Source organism: Bombus vancouverensis, chromosome 4 (genome assembly GCF_051014615.1).
Source record: "Bombus vancouverensis nearcticus chromosome 4, iyBomVanc1_principal, whole genome shotgun sequence".
NCBI lineage: Eukaryota > Metazoa > Arthropoda > Insecta > Hymenoptera > Apidae > Bombus > Bombus vancouverensis.
In genome coordinates this window covers 19216552-19235919 of record NC_134914.1, presented here as the reverse complement: position 1 = coordinate 19235919, position 19368 = coordinate 19216552, and the positions used below count along the sequence as shown (strand labels likewise).

The window sequence follows — 19368 nt, the reverse complement described above, 5'->3', positions numbered from 1 at the left end:
GCAATTTATATCGAACGAATTTTTTTAACGAAATCGAAAATTTTGGTATTTGGTCGATTATGAAACTTTATGAAATCGAACGAAATAGATTGATACGACGAATGATCATTAATGCGGAATTGTTAGAAGCGTGCCTATCAAGTATCAAGAGGCGTCGTTAATTTATTGTTTGATCGAATTTTCGTGAAATCTTCGAATGGCGAAATACGAAGCAAAATATTTTTGTTGCTCTGCAACTCATCACCAAAAAAGCAAAGCGATGCAAAGCGGCGCTTCAGCCTTTTGCGTTTGTATGACAACATTTAGTACCTGTGCATCGTGACGTTTATCATTTGTACGCAAGTTGCGTTTCTCTTGGTGTGACGACAACCACAAGTATGAATAAAGGATTGATTTGTAGTAAGGATATTTGCGGAAGATATTAATAAACACGCACAATTAATAAACTCTATTTATATATTACATTTTTTATTATATTTCAGTCGTGTTCAAGTGGAAATAAAATTTTGCACAGGTTCCGCTGGTTCCCTGTTACGTACGTGTACTTTATCCTTGAAATTACTTCGAAGAGCAGCCATTCCATTTAAAGTTCCTATAACTTTTGCTATTTCAGAATTGCAAATTATCTTGAGAAAGTACAAAACACAAATCATCTTTGCCCTTCGAAACTAACGTACTAAATCTCCACACGATTTCGATACGATTGGCAAATAAATGATCAAAGAAGGAAATGATGCCCTTCTGAACGTACAATATTAGGTCAATATTGATTTATACATACGCAGTATTAATTCTAATTATTATTCCAATTAACGATACGTCGAACTTTATACCGTCCAGGATCTTCACCTTGCTCGTCTTAAAGAACTCTCTTGATAAAACCAATAAAGTCAACTAAGCTATCCAAACACTCTTCCGCCCTATCTTCTTCGTCCGATCTCCCTAAATCCGCCAAATCCAACCCAAACAATTCCTCATTATCCGGAATTTCATTTCCCGTAATTCATATTCTTTTCGCATATCTAGGAAATGGTTATAGCCAGCCTGAAGCATCGACAACTAAACGTTCCACATCGATCCCAGCCACAAGTTCATGACGTGACAACAAATTTCGAAGAATCCCACAGGATCTACCTAATTCACCCCAAGTCAAACACGTCGATTCTCCGACCCCTAATCACGTATCAAACTTGGACAATCCCAGAAAATGAAGATCAACACCCAGAAAATAAAGGACCGGAGGGATGTCTATTCGCGCGAAGATCAATCTATCAAACTGGTTCGACGAGTTTACGTTCCCGTTTCTTTCGATTGTTTGAAACGTGTCGCGTGTCGGGTTTTATATTTTTCGGCTTTAGCCATTTTCACGACGATCCGACGCAAATTCGTCGAGAAGAAAACAGCTAGTTTTGCCTGCACACACAGCCTAGCCTGAACGGGTTGGGCATATCGATCTCGAGAGAGGCAAAGATCGTCCTGCATGAAGCTTTCTGGCGGTCGAGTGGGGTGTCAGGGGCGTACCACGGGGCTCGACGCCACCTGCCACGACCTTGACCTACGGGGTTCCTCTCGCGCCGGCGTCACGTCCTCGCCCTCTTCCATCGCAACCGCTTTTCTCTCCGTTCGGTTTCTTCGACGAATATCCTGAATCTCTCGTCGCATCTCGCTCCTCACGATCTTCGAAACGTCGCATTTCCATTCTTTATCCTTGTCACTTTCTCTTCAAACGCCTTTCTCTCGTCCATCAACCTCTTTTGTGTCGCGCGTTGCCACGATCCATCGTCGTGCTTCCTCCGATATACCACCTAGTTGATTCACAACGGTTCGTTTTGTCGTTTCTTGTCGGCGGTGCTGGTTCTTATTTCTATTTCGTTGTGTAACAAAACCCGGACATCTGTTTGGATTTTCGGTTTTGTTGCCCGTGGTTTCAGATGGAGAGTAGCCTTATCGGAGACTGATTTTTTAGCGCTCTATCGAATGCCAGGAGAGTCGATGGGGTGGTTCGTGCGTTTGACAGATTTTTCCGGCTCGTGCGATCTTCTTTTTCCTTCTGCGCTGTAGCTCTGTTTTTTTTAGTTCTCGTTCTTTCGATGGCTTCATTTTTCGTGGGGCTTTAAAGGACGTTCGATCGGAGGTTTCGTGTCATAGCCACGTTCGACCGCTTTGTCGATTCGAGCTTTTTTTCCATCGAGTGCGTCCTCCCTTTGTTGCTGCACGAGTTTAATTTGTAATTTCAACCTTTCGTCAAACTTTCTTCTTGTTCTTCCCTATTTAATTGCGTAATTTCAAGCTTCGAACAATTTCGATTTCTGAACTAGATCGCAAGAATTCCTTCGTTAATAAGGAGAAACCAGCTTCGTTCGTCTGGCAAGCTCCCTTTGGATCTCCTTTGCAGCCATCGTTATCGGGAAAGGCGAATCCAAGCACTCGAGAAATTCTGCATCCACCAGCCTTTTCCCATATTCTCAATCCGCCAACCTTGAGAGCGTCCTTCCTCGAATCTGTTGTGTTTCCTCCGTGAATCGACTTCCAAGCTTTGCGTGCTTCCGTCTTCGACCGACGAATTGCTTCCTTCGCCTGCTCTATTATCTTCGTCTTAGCATTTAAGTAACTTTGCTGGAATTAGCGATAGGAACAGGTTAGAGACGATCGATCTGTTCAATCGCTTGGATGATCGTTTCATATTCTTCTTTGATAATAATGCAGAAACTTTGGGTGCATTCAATAGAATATTGTCATCTGTAACTTCCTAACGTTCGAAGAATCTAATCCTTTTCTCAGATAGGGAAATAAATTTGATCGAAGACTATAGGAAATGTAATAACGACCTTTAACTAGGCTTGAAATATTTATATCGTTCCACATTTTCATGGAGCATGCTTCATCCATTATTATTGAATATTACTACGACCACTTTACTCTGAATATTTGTAACATTTTATCGCGATACATTGCACGCGTTGCCCGCGTTAAATTTCAGAAATGCATAAACATCCGCAGTCGATTAATCATTTCATGGCGTAAACAAGCATCTCCACCTGAATCGGAAGTTTCAATCGCCACCTATCCAACCCTCCTCCCATTGTGCAACAACCCCGATAGCTCAATTTTTGCCTCACGAGTCGAGTTAGCCGAAAATAACGACTGCTAAAGAATCCACTGCTTACTCTTCGTTTGCCCAGTGCTGCTCGAACATTCCACCGTTCTATCAAGCCCTATCCCTAGCCACGTCCTATTAGCCACTCACGTCTATCCACTAACGATAATTCAAGCAGCAACAAGCGTCGGATCGACCTTAACGATAAGTCTCGTCCCGTAACAGCAGGGATAAATCAAACTCTTGGCGAAGAACTGGCGATGCTGGACCCTTTTCACCTCTCTCTAGCTCTTTCTCGCCCCGAAGCACGGCGAAACACGGCCGTCCATCCCCACCGGCGCCGAGCTACCGGACCGAGGCAACCCCCTCCCCCTGAGCACGCTGCTGTCTCGGCTGTCCTGACGAGCGGAACCAGTCGCAGTTCGAACCCCGAGGAGACCGACCGAGGAGCTTATATCCTGGACGTCGACAGCAGGCACGACGCTGATGATCGTGCCGAAACTCTTGGCCATGAGCCCGCCCTCGGAAGCATGCAGGTGGGTGGCCTATGTTCCACGTTCGTCCGAGACTCCTCGTGACGCGAGCTTCTCCGATCGCTGTTTCTACGGGCTTCTTTTGCACGAAGTTCAGGTGCATAGGGGTGGAGGGAATGTTTCCAGGCGTTCGAAGTTTGTTTCATAATATCTCGGGTGGAGGTTTTGATATTTTCTAATTTTCTTTTGTTGCTAATTGAGGTGCGCGGGTGAATAGGGATAAATAGGATCGAGGATTTCGCGAGTGCTTCGAGATTTATATCGAAGTATTTTATTATTACCGGGGGTTGCAAGTTTTGTTGTTTTGTAATTTTTTTTTTTCTTGTAATTACGAGTAGGATTATAAGCAATTACACGTAAATTTTCGGAAGCTTCAAGTGCGGTTTTATAATATGTTATGGTTGCTAAGGTGGAAGCTTTGGTATTTTGTAATATTCTTTCCTTCGTAGTTGAGCTACGTGCGTGGAAATACATAGGATTAAAAGTTGCCACGAGTGCCTCGAGATTTATAACCGAATATTTCATTACCACTGGCTTGAAAGTTCTGTTATTTTACAATATTTTGTTTCCGTGATTGCGATGCGCGTGTATGGATAAAAGCACATAAAGATAGGAATTTTTCGAGAGTTTCAAGTACAGTTTTATAATAAATATTTTATCGTCGCTAGGGTGGATGGTTGAGTATCCTAAAATTTTATTTCTTTTATAGTTGAAACGTATGTCTGTGAATATTGGTAATCAGCATTGGGAATTTTTCGAGGGAGAGTTTTGTGTTGCGATATTTTATTAAAACTTCGGGAATTTCAATGTTATAATAATACGATCGTGGTGGTTTAGACGAGATGAATATAGCGATGAAATTTATTTAAATTTCATCGGTACAACGCTATGATTCAGTTTGCATATTTTTTGTTACTTTTAACGCGATTTCGTGGTAGATAATATATAAATTACGAAGTGCTCAGGACATTAGAGCGGTTTGAATTAAATTGTTAATTATTTAGGGTTAGCTTGATACGAGCTGTCTCGTGTTTGAGACAAGTTCCCCTTCGTCGAGTTCGCGGAGAAAGTTCAGAAGTTTGTTCGAGTTTGTCGTTTAGTATCGTTGCTCGTTTTCCACCCTCGATTGTAATCTCATTATCCTGCAGGGTTAGGGTGAATTATCTTCCGTTGAACCATGAGACGCCTCTCGACCAGGTCTGCAAAGTTATTTTCTAAATATTCTTTTCGAGGATATTTATTAAAAGCACTCGGTTACTTTCCTCTTAACCCTTCAAATTCAAAATTCTTGCAAAAGAAGTAGATAATTCCAATTTTTTAACTGATTCAACTACGCTTTTCGATAAAGAAGTTGATAATTTCCATTTTTGCATCCTTTCAAATTTTCAAATTTATTCAAATTTCAATTTCAAATTATTTCAATTTTCAAATTTGTTCAAACGCACTTAACCATTCGAATTTCAAATTTTGAAAGAATAAATCGGTTATACAAATTTTCATATTTATTCGAATTCGCTAGTCGTCTCTTTAAATAACAAAATCTCCTGCTTCTCGCGGATCTCGCATCTTACGTAATATTTATTTTTAGAAATTTCGTACTCTCAAGGAACAAAAAATATAATCGTACCTTTTCAATAGCGAGGAAGCTTGAAAAGAAAGCTCCCGGAATTTCCACTCTCATTGCCTCGATTCATATCGAGAAACTCGTCTAATTTCCGAAACAAATGTGCTAACAAGTAACGGCGACGAAAGGAATGAATTTCCAGGGTCTCGATATCCTGGATAAAGCTGGCTGTGTAAAAATTACGGTGAAACGGGCAAGTGTCTTCGATAACGACGTCCTTCGATCGGTTCCCTTGGCTTCCCTTCAATTCTCGGTCAACGTTGCACAGATTTCGAATGAAAGGAACACTAGTTCGTTGTGGCATAATGAGACCCTTCGCCATTTTCGACGACAAACGAGCGAAATAGCGTCGATGTTTCGCGTTTCTTTTCAAAACCTTCCAGCCGTTGATGCAGGGTTGTATGTAATGATAACTTTAATTAATTTTTTCCCTGGTATTTTCGTCAACGACTCTGTCGTCTATTATCAGATACTTTTAGAATTATCGCGAAAAGAAAAATATATCTGTATACGTATTGTTATACAGGGTGGTTGGTAACTGGTGGTACAAGCGGAAAGGGGGTGATTCTGAAAGGGGGTGATTCTGAAAGGGGGTGAACATTTTTTTAAATTTTTTCTTTTTTAATTTTTCCATCGAGACAACCATCTACAGTGAGATCCGTTATAACGAGACGCGCGATAAAGTGCACGCGTACCGAGCGAAAATTCAAAGTCGATTTTCTCGAAAGCAAAGCCTCGAACGAAAAATTTTTATTCTATATTTTCGACTTTTTTTCGCGTAGAATCACCCCCTTTCCGCTTGTACCACCAGTTACCAACCACCCTGTATATATATTACTCGCTTTTTTATCTTTTCGATCGCTCATTCAGCTATTTATTCATTTTTATTGACGGGAAGAATGAACGAGAAACTATTGCCTTTGAAATAAAAATTAGGTAAATCGGTTACCAGCAAATTCTAATTGCGATGATATCTTACCCTCGTACCGAGAAACCAGTTTTGAAATCGAAACCACTCGACAACCTTCTCGTCCCCGATTCAAAGGGCAAAGGTTTCGATTAATTTACATCAGGTAACCCTTAACTTTTCCACTAACGTCACATCAATCCGTTTGATGATAAAGTTTGCCGACAGTTTCGCGTCAAAATTAGTAATCGAGTAGCAACGGTTTTAATCGTTAAACTATGGAAATTTCATTTTCTTCTATTTACTGTTGATAATAAGAAGAAAAAAATGATTCCAGTGGGATATATTCGACGAAAGCAAACGTGCATGTTCTTTAGCCAACGGTTAAAGATTAAACGAAAGGGTGTTACTGTGTACACGCATGGGGAGGCACTGTGCGAGAAAAAGCAACCCGCTTTTTACCTTTCCCTCATCGACCGTGCCATGTCAAGGCCGAACAAGGCAAGATCTTTCAGTCACGGTCACGAACGTTGTCGTGTGTCCGTAGGACTCGCTCTGCAAATCATTGGCCGCGATTATGGCTTCGCCTTTCAACCCCTGGTTACCTGCCTCCGAGAAATTCTTAATGGACTGCGCGAGTTGTCGCTAACAGCTGAGCATTTGAATCGCTCCTTCGCTGCTAACTGCTCGAGATAATTTACTAATTAAGAGAACATTTCTTTAAGAGCCGGTAGAGCGTTGAAAACGGTAATTAGTTTAAGACAAAGGCAGGGGGCAGTTGTAGGTAGAAGTCGACGACTTTAATAAATAGAGAATGTAGTTGATTAATTGAATTTTTCAAAGAAACGTTTCGATCGTAAATCAACGTTGCGTTTTTGACAAATTTTTCAATATTGTGTGCATTCTCTGCATTTTTGCATCTTTGGATTTTTTATAAACGCATAAACACGCGCGGTCCAATTATAACTGAAATACGAATAATACAAAATAGTATTTTTCGGGATACAAAAATTTGTTATTTACCTTTATACGAGTACCTTTAATATCGTAACAAATATTCGGTTTAAATTGATACCGGCAGCGTACGAAACACGAAATCGATAAACGAAAGGGGAGTACGAATAAATGCACTGCAAATGTAGCCGCATTGTAATTGCAATATGAATTGCCATTATAAAATTGGGCCTTCGCTTTGTAAGCGAAAGAAGAATTGTTCGAGCATGATGGGGCGTTTTATTCGTTTTGTATTGTTTAGTCGATCGCGAGACTCGTCGAACGAGTTTGTAACCGAGTAACATATTTAAAAATCCAGGCGAGTTTTACCTAAGATACTGTCTATTCAAAATTCAACGAAGCACTTTGCCAAACGACTTCACATCTACATTTTTTAACGCTAAAACCAGACTGCTCCAGCGGTTAATTCGTAATGTTTCATATCGAAACGTATAGATTTAAAACGATGCATTTTTAGAGATTCGAATGATTTTTGATAAAATACAGTGGCACTACTGAGATGTCCGACTAAATGATATTTATCCGCCAACGAATTCTTCTCTTCGTATATACTGTTAATAATAATAATATTTCTTTCTTTATCTTCTCCATCTTTTTCTGTTAACATGTTAAGAAATAATGACAATGGAAAGAGGTAGTCGTAATTGTAGAATATATATTTATTTATACCTAACACGCGCATCACATTCGTAAAAAGTTTTTGCGTGGGTTCAAACACTTTCATGAATCACTGTAGATGACGGTACGTAAGTGGCTATAACATACTGTACGTGAAGAAAATTCTCTGTTCGTTAGAAACACGTAAAAAAAATATACGAGCAGAAAAGAATGCATATTTCATCTCTTTTCATACTAGCGTCGCGTCGGGTGTTTGGACATTCTGCATCGTGTTATATTTTACGCAAAAAGGATTTGGATCGCAGCCAGATTGTTGTTTCATTCAAATTCTGTCGCTGTGCTGGCCGCAAATCCGGCTTGTACGCTAAAAATGCCACGAAATTTTTCATGAAACCGGTTTCAACCACTGCACACAGAACAATACAAAGAAACTCGTTTCCCGGTTCTACCTCTAAATACGTTCTCGTTATTCAGCAAATGTTTGCACTAAAAACTCTTCTATAGGATAACAATCGACAGCTGCTAAACATTCCTCGTTCGATATAAGCCAAACTCGAAAACTTCGTGTCACTGACAAAATGTTTAGCGAGCAGTAAATAAATTCCTTAAGAGACCTCATAGGCTTCGAAAGGATCCAATAGACGTAGTCAATTTCATAGCTATCGTTCTTAGACGCGCATAGTGATTCGCGAAAATATTTGAACATTTGCCATGGAAAAGTTTTATAAATCTTCTTAGAACGTGGTTAATTTTGTAAAGTGAAATTATAGGGCATCCTCTTGAAAGTAGAAAATCAGAATAGTCGCTACTATCGTATAGAACGTAATAGTTGACGTAGACCGTCGAAGGAATTTCTTCTAAGGACCGATACAGGAATTAAAAAGTTTGTAGTGGTTTTGTAAATTTGAGATGCGATACAATTCCGGATACAAGTCGCTCGATGAATCTTTTGTTTATATCGCGTTCTCGTGTTTTATATCCAAATACATTCGATGATCACCGTACCATTTTTTATGGTTCTTACATTCCGAGCTAAAAATTTAGCAGACAATCCTTTACGAACTCGCAGGACGAATCTGAAACTTTTATCGTAACGTTCTCTTCCGGAACAGGTAGTTCGTTTTTTTCCAGCCCCTTTCATGTTTCTTTATCTCCTCTTTTGTTTCTTTCTTACACGTCCACGTTGCCTTCCGTGGAATGGGAAAAGCTGTAAAAGAAGCGTCCAGCTTCATTAGCTTCCTGATTGCGTTCTATCGATCTGCATTCGCATCGCTTGTCGGACCAAGCGGCTTTTTTTACACGAGGTCGGACTAATTATACGCCTGTGGAAAAAAACGCTGAACAGGATAAAAATGAACCGATAAATTTACGTTATAATCCCATTAAATGTCGCTGCTCAGAATCGGTCGTCGCGTCGCGGCGTCGTGAATCGCTCTCATCGTCCAGCGAACTCGTAGAATGACTGCACAATGTATGTATTCTGAGATATGGAGAAACAGTATTATCAAACAGTGAATATTTATACAAATTTATTATTTTCCAAATTTATTCGTTTGATTTTTTTTACGATGACAAGAGTAAAAAAATTCAGGTTTCCCTTACAAACGAGTTATCCGCTAGTTAAGGGTTAGTGCTACGAAAATATATTTTTCCATAGAATATTTTTCGTTTTAATTACTTTCATACAGGTTTCGTACTTGGATCGTTGATAACGATTCTAACATCGATAGGAAACTTTTGCTCTCCTTTTATCGATCTTTTATCGAATAAGAAACTTTCAGTAACGCAAGCTTATTTTAAAGATGTTCTAATAAGCGCGCATTCGATTATCGAAATGTGATCGATAGGTGAATAATGTTTCCCGAAACGGTAAAGGATCCGCTTTTACGTTGGCGATATCGAGGAGCAAGAAACGAGGAATATCAGAGGACAGAAAATTAAACCAATACTAAAACAATAAGAAAATAACCATCAAAGTAGAACCGATAATTTTCCCTGAAACGTCGAAGGTTTTTCGATTTTCGAAATCGAATTGCTTGGCAGTTTCTCGCTATGACGATATCCGCTACTGCCAAGGTCGTGAAAATGACGCAAAAGTGAATAATGAAAATGACGTTCAAAGGGCGAGAATCGGATTGTGCCCTAAGAACACGAGGCCGCTGCTTTGAACTTTGCACTTTTATTGTTACACCGCGATAAATATTATCTAGCGAAGAATTCTCGGCCGAAAGCTTCCTACGTCATCGTGTTACAAAGATACGTGCGTGTTAGCGAGGCCTTCATCGTGGCAGTTGTAAACAGGCCTTAATAAAAATCCGATCGAGTATATCGCAGCAAGACAAGCTATACCCGGTCGAAGACTTTCCAACTTATGCTCGAGTTTCGTGGTTCAGGAAAATTCTCGAAAAGATTTCTCTGTTCGCGTCACGTGCAATTATGGATTATTAATAACGATATCGTCAATTAAACTTTGATATTCTTAGCCACGCACGAACCATACAGACCGATATACCGTATCGGGTATCGAGTTAGATTAAAGAACCAGTTTCCTCCAGTTTCCTCATACACGCGTGAAATCTTCGATTTCTCTATTGTGTTTGAATTAAGTAATTGCAATTTCTCTTCTTCCTGGAAATAGTTTTAATAAAGGTGTCTGGTTAATTTAATTAGCCATCCGGGTAATTGTAATTTATAGGTGAAATGAAGATCGCGAGAACCTACTTTGCAGGGAAAATAAACGAGAAATATCCTTCTCCATTCGGTTCGACGTTATTCTCGGCTGCGAGAAGCCTCGAAGGTTGTTTAACGTTGCTACGATCCTCCTTCGAGTTCTCTCGAGACGATCGGAAACACGGAACGAACGCTTCTTCGATTCTTAATCAAGTTTATCGATTCGTGAAGCCTCTCGTACGGTTTGTACAACACTTTTCGGTGGCCAAACATCTCTGTTGTCTATCAATTATTCGTACACGTGTCTCTTTCAGTTTACTATGAACTATTTGCGAGAAGTTGTATCGCTTCTCACTTGCTGAAAAATTTACGGAAAAACGTCTAATTCCTTTTACCAAAGTTTCTCTTCTTTTTCACCAATTTTACTTCTCGATTTGGAAACACGCGATATATTACGATAACACCTTTACTTATGCACGTGCCTCTGCCTTGCGAATAGTCGGTAAACGTATCAAACGCGATGATCGTTGGCGATGACCGATGAAACAGGCCAAATATCGCTGGAATCTACGCGAGCCTCTCATGGAACTCCGTTCTCGGCGTTCGATCGCCAAGTCTCCTGTATTTCCATATCTCTAACATCTTGTCGCTTGATATTTTCTGATATTATATCACCTGGCTCTTTCTGACCTGTAGTAACAAGCTCGTCGATAGATGATGCGTCGGTGAATAATTAGCAGGTGCGTCGATCGAATTTTCACGTTTCTAAAACGGCCACGAAAGACGAGGCGACGTAGGCTGGCGATCGAATTGGAACGCTTTCGATGAACGGACAATGGAAATAACACGAAGCCTCTCCTTTTGTAAACCGATAAGCCGAATCGAGCTTTAGTTCTGTGAGCAGCAACTTCCGTAGAGATGAAAACTTCATCGATCGTTCGTTCGTGTGTGCAAACAAAGTAATAAATCCAATATCCAGCATTTTTCGAGGCAAATTCAATCTTTTATTGGCCGTAATCTTCTCAACTGGAATTTTGATGCAATTTTCGTATTGTTTCGATTGCGATATTATTGTAAATTTTGTAATGAAACTGTTTTTTCTTTCGTTTTAATTTACTTCGACCAAATACGTGTATAATGTTTCGAAAAAGCTACGTATGTTTAAGAATGGGATGACATAGTTATTTGAAAGATTATTCCTAGAAACTGTCTGGAACATGCTCAAATTACTCGCGCATTCATACTTGATTGCCACATTGCCCTATTTCAATTTGAAATTTTGTCAAAAATCCAAGACGTTTAGCGAGATAATCAGGACAGAGGATATAAAACGTAAAGAGTACGAGTTTTAGTCTCTGAAAGAGGAAAACGTAAATGCGAAGCAAAGATTATTAAACAAAGATTATTAAAGATTTATAACACCTTAGCAACATCGTTATTGCTATACGAAAGTGGCAACAGTGAAAGCTAGAGTGGAGAACTAATCTTTATGGTTATTCGATAATCATCGATTCGTTTGCAACGCGACGAGCAAATGTAATCTAACGATCGACACAATGAGAGCATATGGTGTCTTCGGTGAAATTTCCGCAAACGTCCTTGCATAGACTGTATCGTGCAAAATCAATTCGAACCAGTGACAGCACCCGCGTGATGTAAATGCAACGTGCATAACGCGGTTGTGTGCACGACTGGAATAGTATCTGGGAATAGCGTTATCGGAGCTTGAGCATGATTACGTCAGATACTGAGCAGATTCGTACACGCACGTGAAACGCTTGAGATTCTGATCTTCCAACTGCTAACATTAAACGAGCAAAGAAATACTTAAATAATCTTGGTATTATATTCTACAGAAATTATCGACTTTACTACTCGGTCGAATTTTTCTAAATTTCGCTAAATTTTTTCTAAGATCGCGCCACTTTTTAATTTTCCATAATCGCAGGTACGTAATTCGTATTCGATAAACAAGAAATTGATTTGAAAGTAACGCGGTCGTTTCGTATCGCTGGATACAAACGAACAATTACCATTTGGCAATCGATGATGAATTTCCTCGTATTTTTTATAATTCACTATCCTTTTCTATGAAGTTTTCTATTCGAATTTTTGAAAACTCCGATAGCCACAGTTTCTGTCGTTTTGAACTTAACTTTCAGAAAAATCGTATCACTTACAGGATCGTCTAATATATCACGAAATAAATTGAATTATAATAAATACTACTCCGTCGACTCCGTCTTCCTCGCGATCTATGTGAAAAATTGCATAATCTTATCGATCAGAGTCTGGAACCTATTAATAATTGTTGCTGATCGTAAAGGGAAAGTGAATATTGAACAAACAGTTACCGTGTCTCGTTAAACAGAAGCCACTGAGAGAGCTGGGCCGATTGTGCCTCAGTACGGGTGAGCAGAGCAACGACGTCGTCGCGGAAGTTTGCACAGAGCCTCGTGGCGGACTTCCATTGCTGCAGGTATGGCCGAGCGACTCACCGAGGGGCGAGGCCGACGGACAGGCACAGGCATTCGTGTTTCCGGATGTCCAGGAAAACGTCAACGACAGTGGCATCGAGTCCATACAGGTAACGTGATCGAAACAGCTGAGGCAAGCGTTACCCAATGATTTTCAGATTCTTCAATTTCTATTTTAGTATTGTTGGCAGATGAAATGCATACAGTTGCGTGTAAAAGTTTTTGGCAGAGATAGATTTTCCATACTATATTCCAAAAATATATAAAATATTGTAAAGAGTTTTAACTATAACGATCAGAAAATTACGCTACTGCGAGTAAAGATTTAGAAAATATAGATTCGGCAACGGATTCGTTTGCGTAAATTGCAAAATTCGATGGCGTTAACTACAGAATTGCGACCTGTGATAATAATAAACAACAAAATTGTAGAATTCAATGGGCCAAAAGCTAAATCGTAAAATTCTACGAATCACACCGTGGAATCGTAGAATTCGAAGATACCAACTAGTTACACGATGTATCAAATTACGTAGAATTCAGTAGCAACGCTCACTAAAGTAAACGATTTCATAAAAATAGAGATCAAGTTATCCGACCAATCCCACATCAGCGATCACCGAGTCCGAAAAATCGACATAACGATAATTACCATCGATAGGCTTCAGCGTCTGAGTTTCGCGGCATTCTAAAACAAGTTTCATAGAAATAGCCAAACTGTAACGACTTTGTTCGTACGATTGTCGGAAAAGGCGTCGCCGTCTCCGTGCGGTGTAGCCAGCACTAGCCCAGCCACCACGCCTCAACAATCCCGGCGCGCCAGTCTACTCCATCCGGACCACGCTCGACTGCAATTGCACCATTTGCATCACAATCACCATAATTCCGGGATTAAGAGTCCACCGACGCCAGACAGAACGTCCATCGACGAAGAACCTCCGCTTCCGCCCAGTCCATCGAGCTCGACTACCAGCAGTCTGCGTTCGATGCCCAGTTCTGCCAATGTACAGATGCATTCGCAAGATAGGAGACGTAGTAGCAGGTAATAGTAGTATTCGTTTCTTTCGATAAGCGAAGGGCTTGTTTCGTCGATTTTTCAACGAAAATTACGTTTATTCGAATACGTCGAACGTTCTAAAAAAATAGTTGAAACAAAGAAAAGCAATTCTAGGTCCCATGGATCTATCTTCGAGAAGATAAAACTTTTAAAATACAACCGGTTCTCGTAACAACGAGCAAAGGACGCAAAATTCGAACTTTCGTATCGATTTGTGGAAGTGGTCAACACTTTTAAGAAAACTCTACATCTGGTCTTTTTAGTTTTCTCAAGCATCGAAGCCATCGACAGCGCGTAGACAAAAGACTGCGACGAAGACAGACCATAAACGGTAGACAGGCGACGTTGACTTCGGGGTTTTTCAGTTATAGGGTAACACAGCTAGCGTGCGGATCTGGACCAGCTCAAATTGTATTCTTACTTATAATTACACTTCTATGTAAATATATTTTCTGCCTTACAATTTATCCACGAGTTTTCTCCGTTTACACATCGAATCACCTCAACACGATTGAACAAATTCAAAGGCAGAAAAACGATGACTTAAATCTCGCCTAATTTTACGCGAGCTACTATAATACGAAGTTTCTCTGTAATACGAAGAAATTTTCATTCGTCCGACACATGCCATAAAAACGAACTATGACGAACGTTTTGCATAAAGAAGAAATTCTCGTCGTCGCATAACGGAGCTCGCCAACTTGGTCGAAATACCATCTCGTTCCCTTGGTCGAGCGATCTGCATCCCAAGATAAGTTGATATCAACGATCGTTCGCGTTCCAGACGCGTCACGGTCTCGCTTATAAAAAGGAGAAAAACCCCTGAACGTGTCTGTTCCCGATCCGTGAAATTGCCGGGAGGACGGGGCTAGAAATAATCCCCCGGGCTGATAACGGTCTGACGTCGATCTTGACTCGTGTCAAGGCGCGACCCTGGTACCATGCAAATACGAACACGTGTGCGGTTACCGCTCTCCTTTTCATTTATGCATCCAGAGATATTAATCATGGCCGTGGTATCCGGGTGATTTGGCCGACAGCTTGCTTTCACACGGAGGCGGAAATCGTCGGGATTTCGTCGCGCCCTTCTACCTCGAACTCGGAACTTTCAAAGGTGAAACCTTCGCCGAGTCACACTGTGAATCGATTCGACGGGCTGACGTTGCCTTTTTCGTTCGAGTATTTTTCAGATATGACGTGTTGGGGCTAGATTCTAAAATAAGCTGAACGTCTTAGCCCTCGAAAGTACCAAACACAGTTATTTCTATTGACATATGCGTTTGAGATATCGTTGCTTTGTATATTTGTTTGTAACAGCGATATCGAACCAGTCGTTATTTAAATACATCGCAATGCCTATCGTAGTTAATGGAAACATAGATTCTGTAACAAGCGATAAACTAAATAATGGGAAAAATTTCAGATTGTAGATATATTTGAACGAACAAATTACGCGCGATAATTTTATATAAAAAGAAACATATAACGCAATCTGATTCTATATTTTTTCAGTATTTTTCCCACTCTGTATATTCCCGTTAATGTCACCGCTAACGAATTCTCCTTTTTCGCCCTAATTTCGTCTCTTCGGTTACAAAGCAACCATAATATCAATTCGTTTGAGACAACCTCCTGCCAACTATCTTCCATCGCGTAATCAAAAATTTCTATTCCAATCAACAGGTACAGCATGTTCGACGCTCTGGACCTGGAGTACGCCCTCTTGAGAGCAGCAGCCCGTGGTTCCGTGGGTCCTTATTCTCTGTCGGAATCGCTGCACAAGCTAACCTTTACCCAGAGCTTGGCATTTCCTGCGCTGGCCCGGGGTCTAGCTTCGAAACAGAGCGTGCCAACCAGGAGACCGCAGCAGCACACGGAAAGCGGGTTGAACGCGTTCGCGAAGGTGGTCACCGCTCTGGTCTTGGTTCTCGTGAGCGTGTTGGTGTTCGGTGTGGTGTACAAGTTCGTGAGAACGTGAGGATGGCTGCTGGTGCCCGATCGACCGGCTGGCTCCACGCAGGAGTTCGATCGACCGGGCACCAGTGACGCCTTCGACCAGTGACTCGTTCGGCCGATTTATCACATCGTTGTCCAATCAGCTAAAAGCTTATCGATTTCCGAATACATCGGGGACCGAGTGTATCGTAAGATAACGATCGAGTATTCAACGATAGCCATTGAATATGCGAGTAAAATTTGAACTTGCGAACGAGGTTTGAACTAAAGTTCAAGGAAGATAAATGTTCGCGCGTTGTTTGTTACGGGGCCTACCTTGAAGAACTATCTCTAGTCGAATAGTCGAGATCGTCGTTGCCAACGTTGGTTCGCAATATCGTGGAATACAAACACGAAAGTGACGCGATAGTTGAAAATAGAACGAAACGAGGAAGCTCGGCAGAAAACAATATACCGGAAATATAGATTGCTTGGATGTCGAACGCGCGAGTCAGATGGCTAGGGAATTTCCCAGGGAATAAAGAAAGGCAAACAGAATCACGATACGGCGCTGAGAATTTTACGACACCGCTAACAAGCGTTTTTACCGGTGTGCGACGCGCTCGTTCGCTGCGGCATTTTCATGCGGGCAAAGTGCGTGTGCGAATTACGACTGTGCAAATCGGTCGATGTAACATTTCCATTTTCTAAATAAAAATCTCCCTTTTTGAATAACGAACGGCTGCGTTCGTATATAAGTAAGTAATTAGCTTGGCAAATTTTATAACAGCGAACTTTCTACCAAGTTATCGAAATTTATCGAACGCTTTGAGTTTATGGCAGAACTTTATTTATTCCAACGGAATTTTAGTTAGCGCTGGATCAAATAAACTAACGCTGCCGTTTATTCGAATATCAACTTTAATTATCCGAAGGAGAAATTGTGGAAGAAACTGAACGAGACGTTGTAGAATTAAAGAAGCTCTATTACAGTCATCTATGTAGCGTAGCAATCGAATGAAATATATCTTTAAATATTAAAAATTAACCTACAGCTTCCCTAATCTCTATTTGAATAAGTAAAATTATAGGAGATTCTACTATTCGCGAAATATTTGTTCAAATGAATAAAGTTTTGCTGTGAACTTTGAAACCTTGTTCGCGTGCGAAAATATGTCACGATATACGAAGCAAGCGCGCGTTAATTGGATACAAATCCGTGACTCTTCAAGTGCTTTACACGATTCTATCCCGATGACAATCGCTCCGACATTTAGACCGTAGTTTTAAGGGAAATCGCGGCCGAATTGCTCGCGAAAGATTTCAAACTCGCGGAAGCGCTCGATGTAATCGACGCGCCAGCATGTCGCGAACGCGACCGCGAAATTATCGAGATGCTTCTCCCGTCTCGTACGCTAAATGTCACATTAAATACAGCCCGTTCGAGCGTTTCGTCGCTATTGAACAGCGACTTGATGTGAAATTATAAAACGTCAGAAAGTTGTCCTCTTGCGTCCCGTCGAGGCGTGCACTTTCGTAATTAAAATACTCATTACACAAATTTGTATATGTCGTTCGGTGTTGTATTGATTTTATGCTTGCGATTTAACATTCGGTTTGATTTATCATAGAATTAAAATTCTCCTATTCCGTACGCAATTTAAATTTTCTTTTCGATCGAATAGGCTACGTCGATATCGGCGACGTTTAAATCGAAAGATTTATTCGACCTTCGTATTCAACGCTTGAATTTTACTCCTTTAGGATGATATTTTTTCGGATTAAAATTTCTACTTATTTTTAGAATTTAAACGCAGAGGAATAAAAAGAAAGGTAGAATATAAATGTTTCGAAATTTTTGTTTCGAGTATATTACGTAAAAGCTAGAAGAACTTTTCCTGTTTACGTTCTCGCCGTTTTACGTGGCATATTTGTTTTATAAGGTTTTAAATTATTGTCCATCGTTAACAATACACTGTAGGAAAGTACCGAAAGTAGTATCCGATACTGTTTTTTCATTTAAAGGTTGCCATAATTCTGACACAACCCGTATAATTCCATGGAAACGTATTTCGTTCACGCCTCAAGATAAAATGCAGAGAGAAACCTTCCTTCCAGGCTTACAGATCGTCGATTCTTTACAAGATAATCGTGAAACATGTGTACACGTATATTCTATATAAAATACATATTGTAAATATACACATATACAAGTATTAACCAAGGAGCGCGTTTGATTCCTTGACGTTGTGTTGTATATTAAGCAACGAAGTTTCTAAGGTAATCGTCGCGTTGCAGGAAAAACGATGCTGTCGTCTTTTTTTTTTTTTAATGTAAAACATTAAAAATGTATACATCTCTGCGTACCGTGCTACGAAGCAAAAAGGAGGAGAGATGAGAAAATTTCTACCTTAATTGAAAGTTCTAAGACTTAATATGAAGTCTTGATAAAATTAGAATCTGTCAAAGAAAAGAGAATCCGGTCAATTTTCAGAGGAAATATTTTTTCATGAAACAAATGGAAAAAAATGAAATCGTTTCGGATAGAATAAAATAAAAAAGAAAAAATCTTACTTATGGCAGGATGATCACGGTTCTTGTCGTCGTAGAATGTAAACGTAAAATCGATATAACCGCTGTAATCGTTTCAGTTCTGATTCCGGAAAAGATTCCTTTTCCGAGAGGAGGCTGTTTTCGTCGATCAATCGCTTCGTATTGTACAAAACTTTCGAATTTATTCAAAGTAACATTCTAAATAAAGTCTTTTCCAATAATTCATCCAATCATTTTTATTCCTTAACATCGACAATCGTCTTATTCGATTCGTTGACACTTTGACTGCCACGTTGGTCGTTGGTGACCGGAGCGTTTGAACTTTTTACGATTGTAAAAATTGAATGAAAATTGACAGTCAGGGCATCTTGAATATAACCGATAAATAGAAGATACTTTGAAATAAAAAGTGCCCCATTGAGCGATTAAACATTTTTATCAGAACATCGATAAAAAAGAAAATGAGGACAAATCTTGCATCTAACGGTACACTGTGTTTGCATCCACATCTTTGAGGGGTAATCTACGAATATTATTATAAACACAGCTTAGAAAATAATCGTAAATGCTGCTTTATGATCGTATAATATAATTCAAGTTAGAAGTGTGAACATACCTTACTATTATATACAGGGTGGTTGGTAACTGGTGGTACAAGCGAAAGGGAGGGGGGGGTGATTCTACACGAGAAAAGAAGTCGAAAATATAGAATAAAAATTTTTCGTTCGAAGCTTTGTTTCCGAGATAATCGACTTTGAAGTTTCGCTCGGTGCGCGTGCATTTTATCACGTCTCGTTATATCGGATCTCACTGTAGATCGTTGTCTCGATGGAAAAATTAAAAAAAAAATAAAAAATATTTTTATTCTATTTCTTCCTTTTTT

The 19368-nt window shown here is 40.0% G+C and overlaps 1 protein-coding gene across 1 annotated transcript; it reads left to right on the top strand.

Moving 5' to 3' along the window:
• Positions 1-3458: 3458 nt before the first annotated feature.
• On the top strand, positions 3459-18710 carry LOC117161461 (uncharacterized). The gene is made up of 4 exons (XM_033343017.2): positions 3459-3633; positions 12835-13050; positions 13693-13982; positions 15681-18710. Exons 1-4 carry the CDS (start codon positions 3628-3630, stop codon positions 15973-15975), a joined length of 807 nt encoding a protein of 268 aa, XP_033198908.1. The 5' UTR covers positions 3459-3627; the 3' UTR covers positions 15976-18710.
• Positions 18711-19368: the final 658 nt, after the last annotated feature.

Coding starts and splice junctions, on each gene's coding strand:
- LOC117161461 (XM_033343017.2), top strand. Junction 13,051..13,692: donor GTGGCATCGAGTCCATACAG/GTAACGTGATCG, acceptor TTGTCGGAAAAG/GCGTCGCCGTCTCCGTGCGG. Junction 13,983..15,680: donor GATAGGAGACGTAGTAGCAG/GTAATAGTAGTA, acceptor TCCAATCAACAG/GTACAGCATGTTCGACGCTC.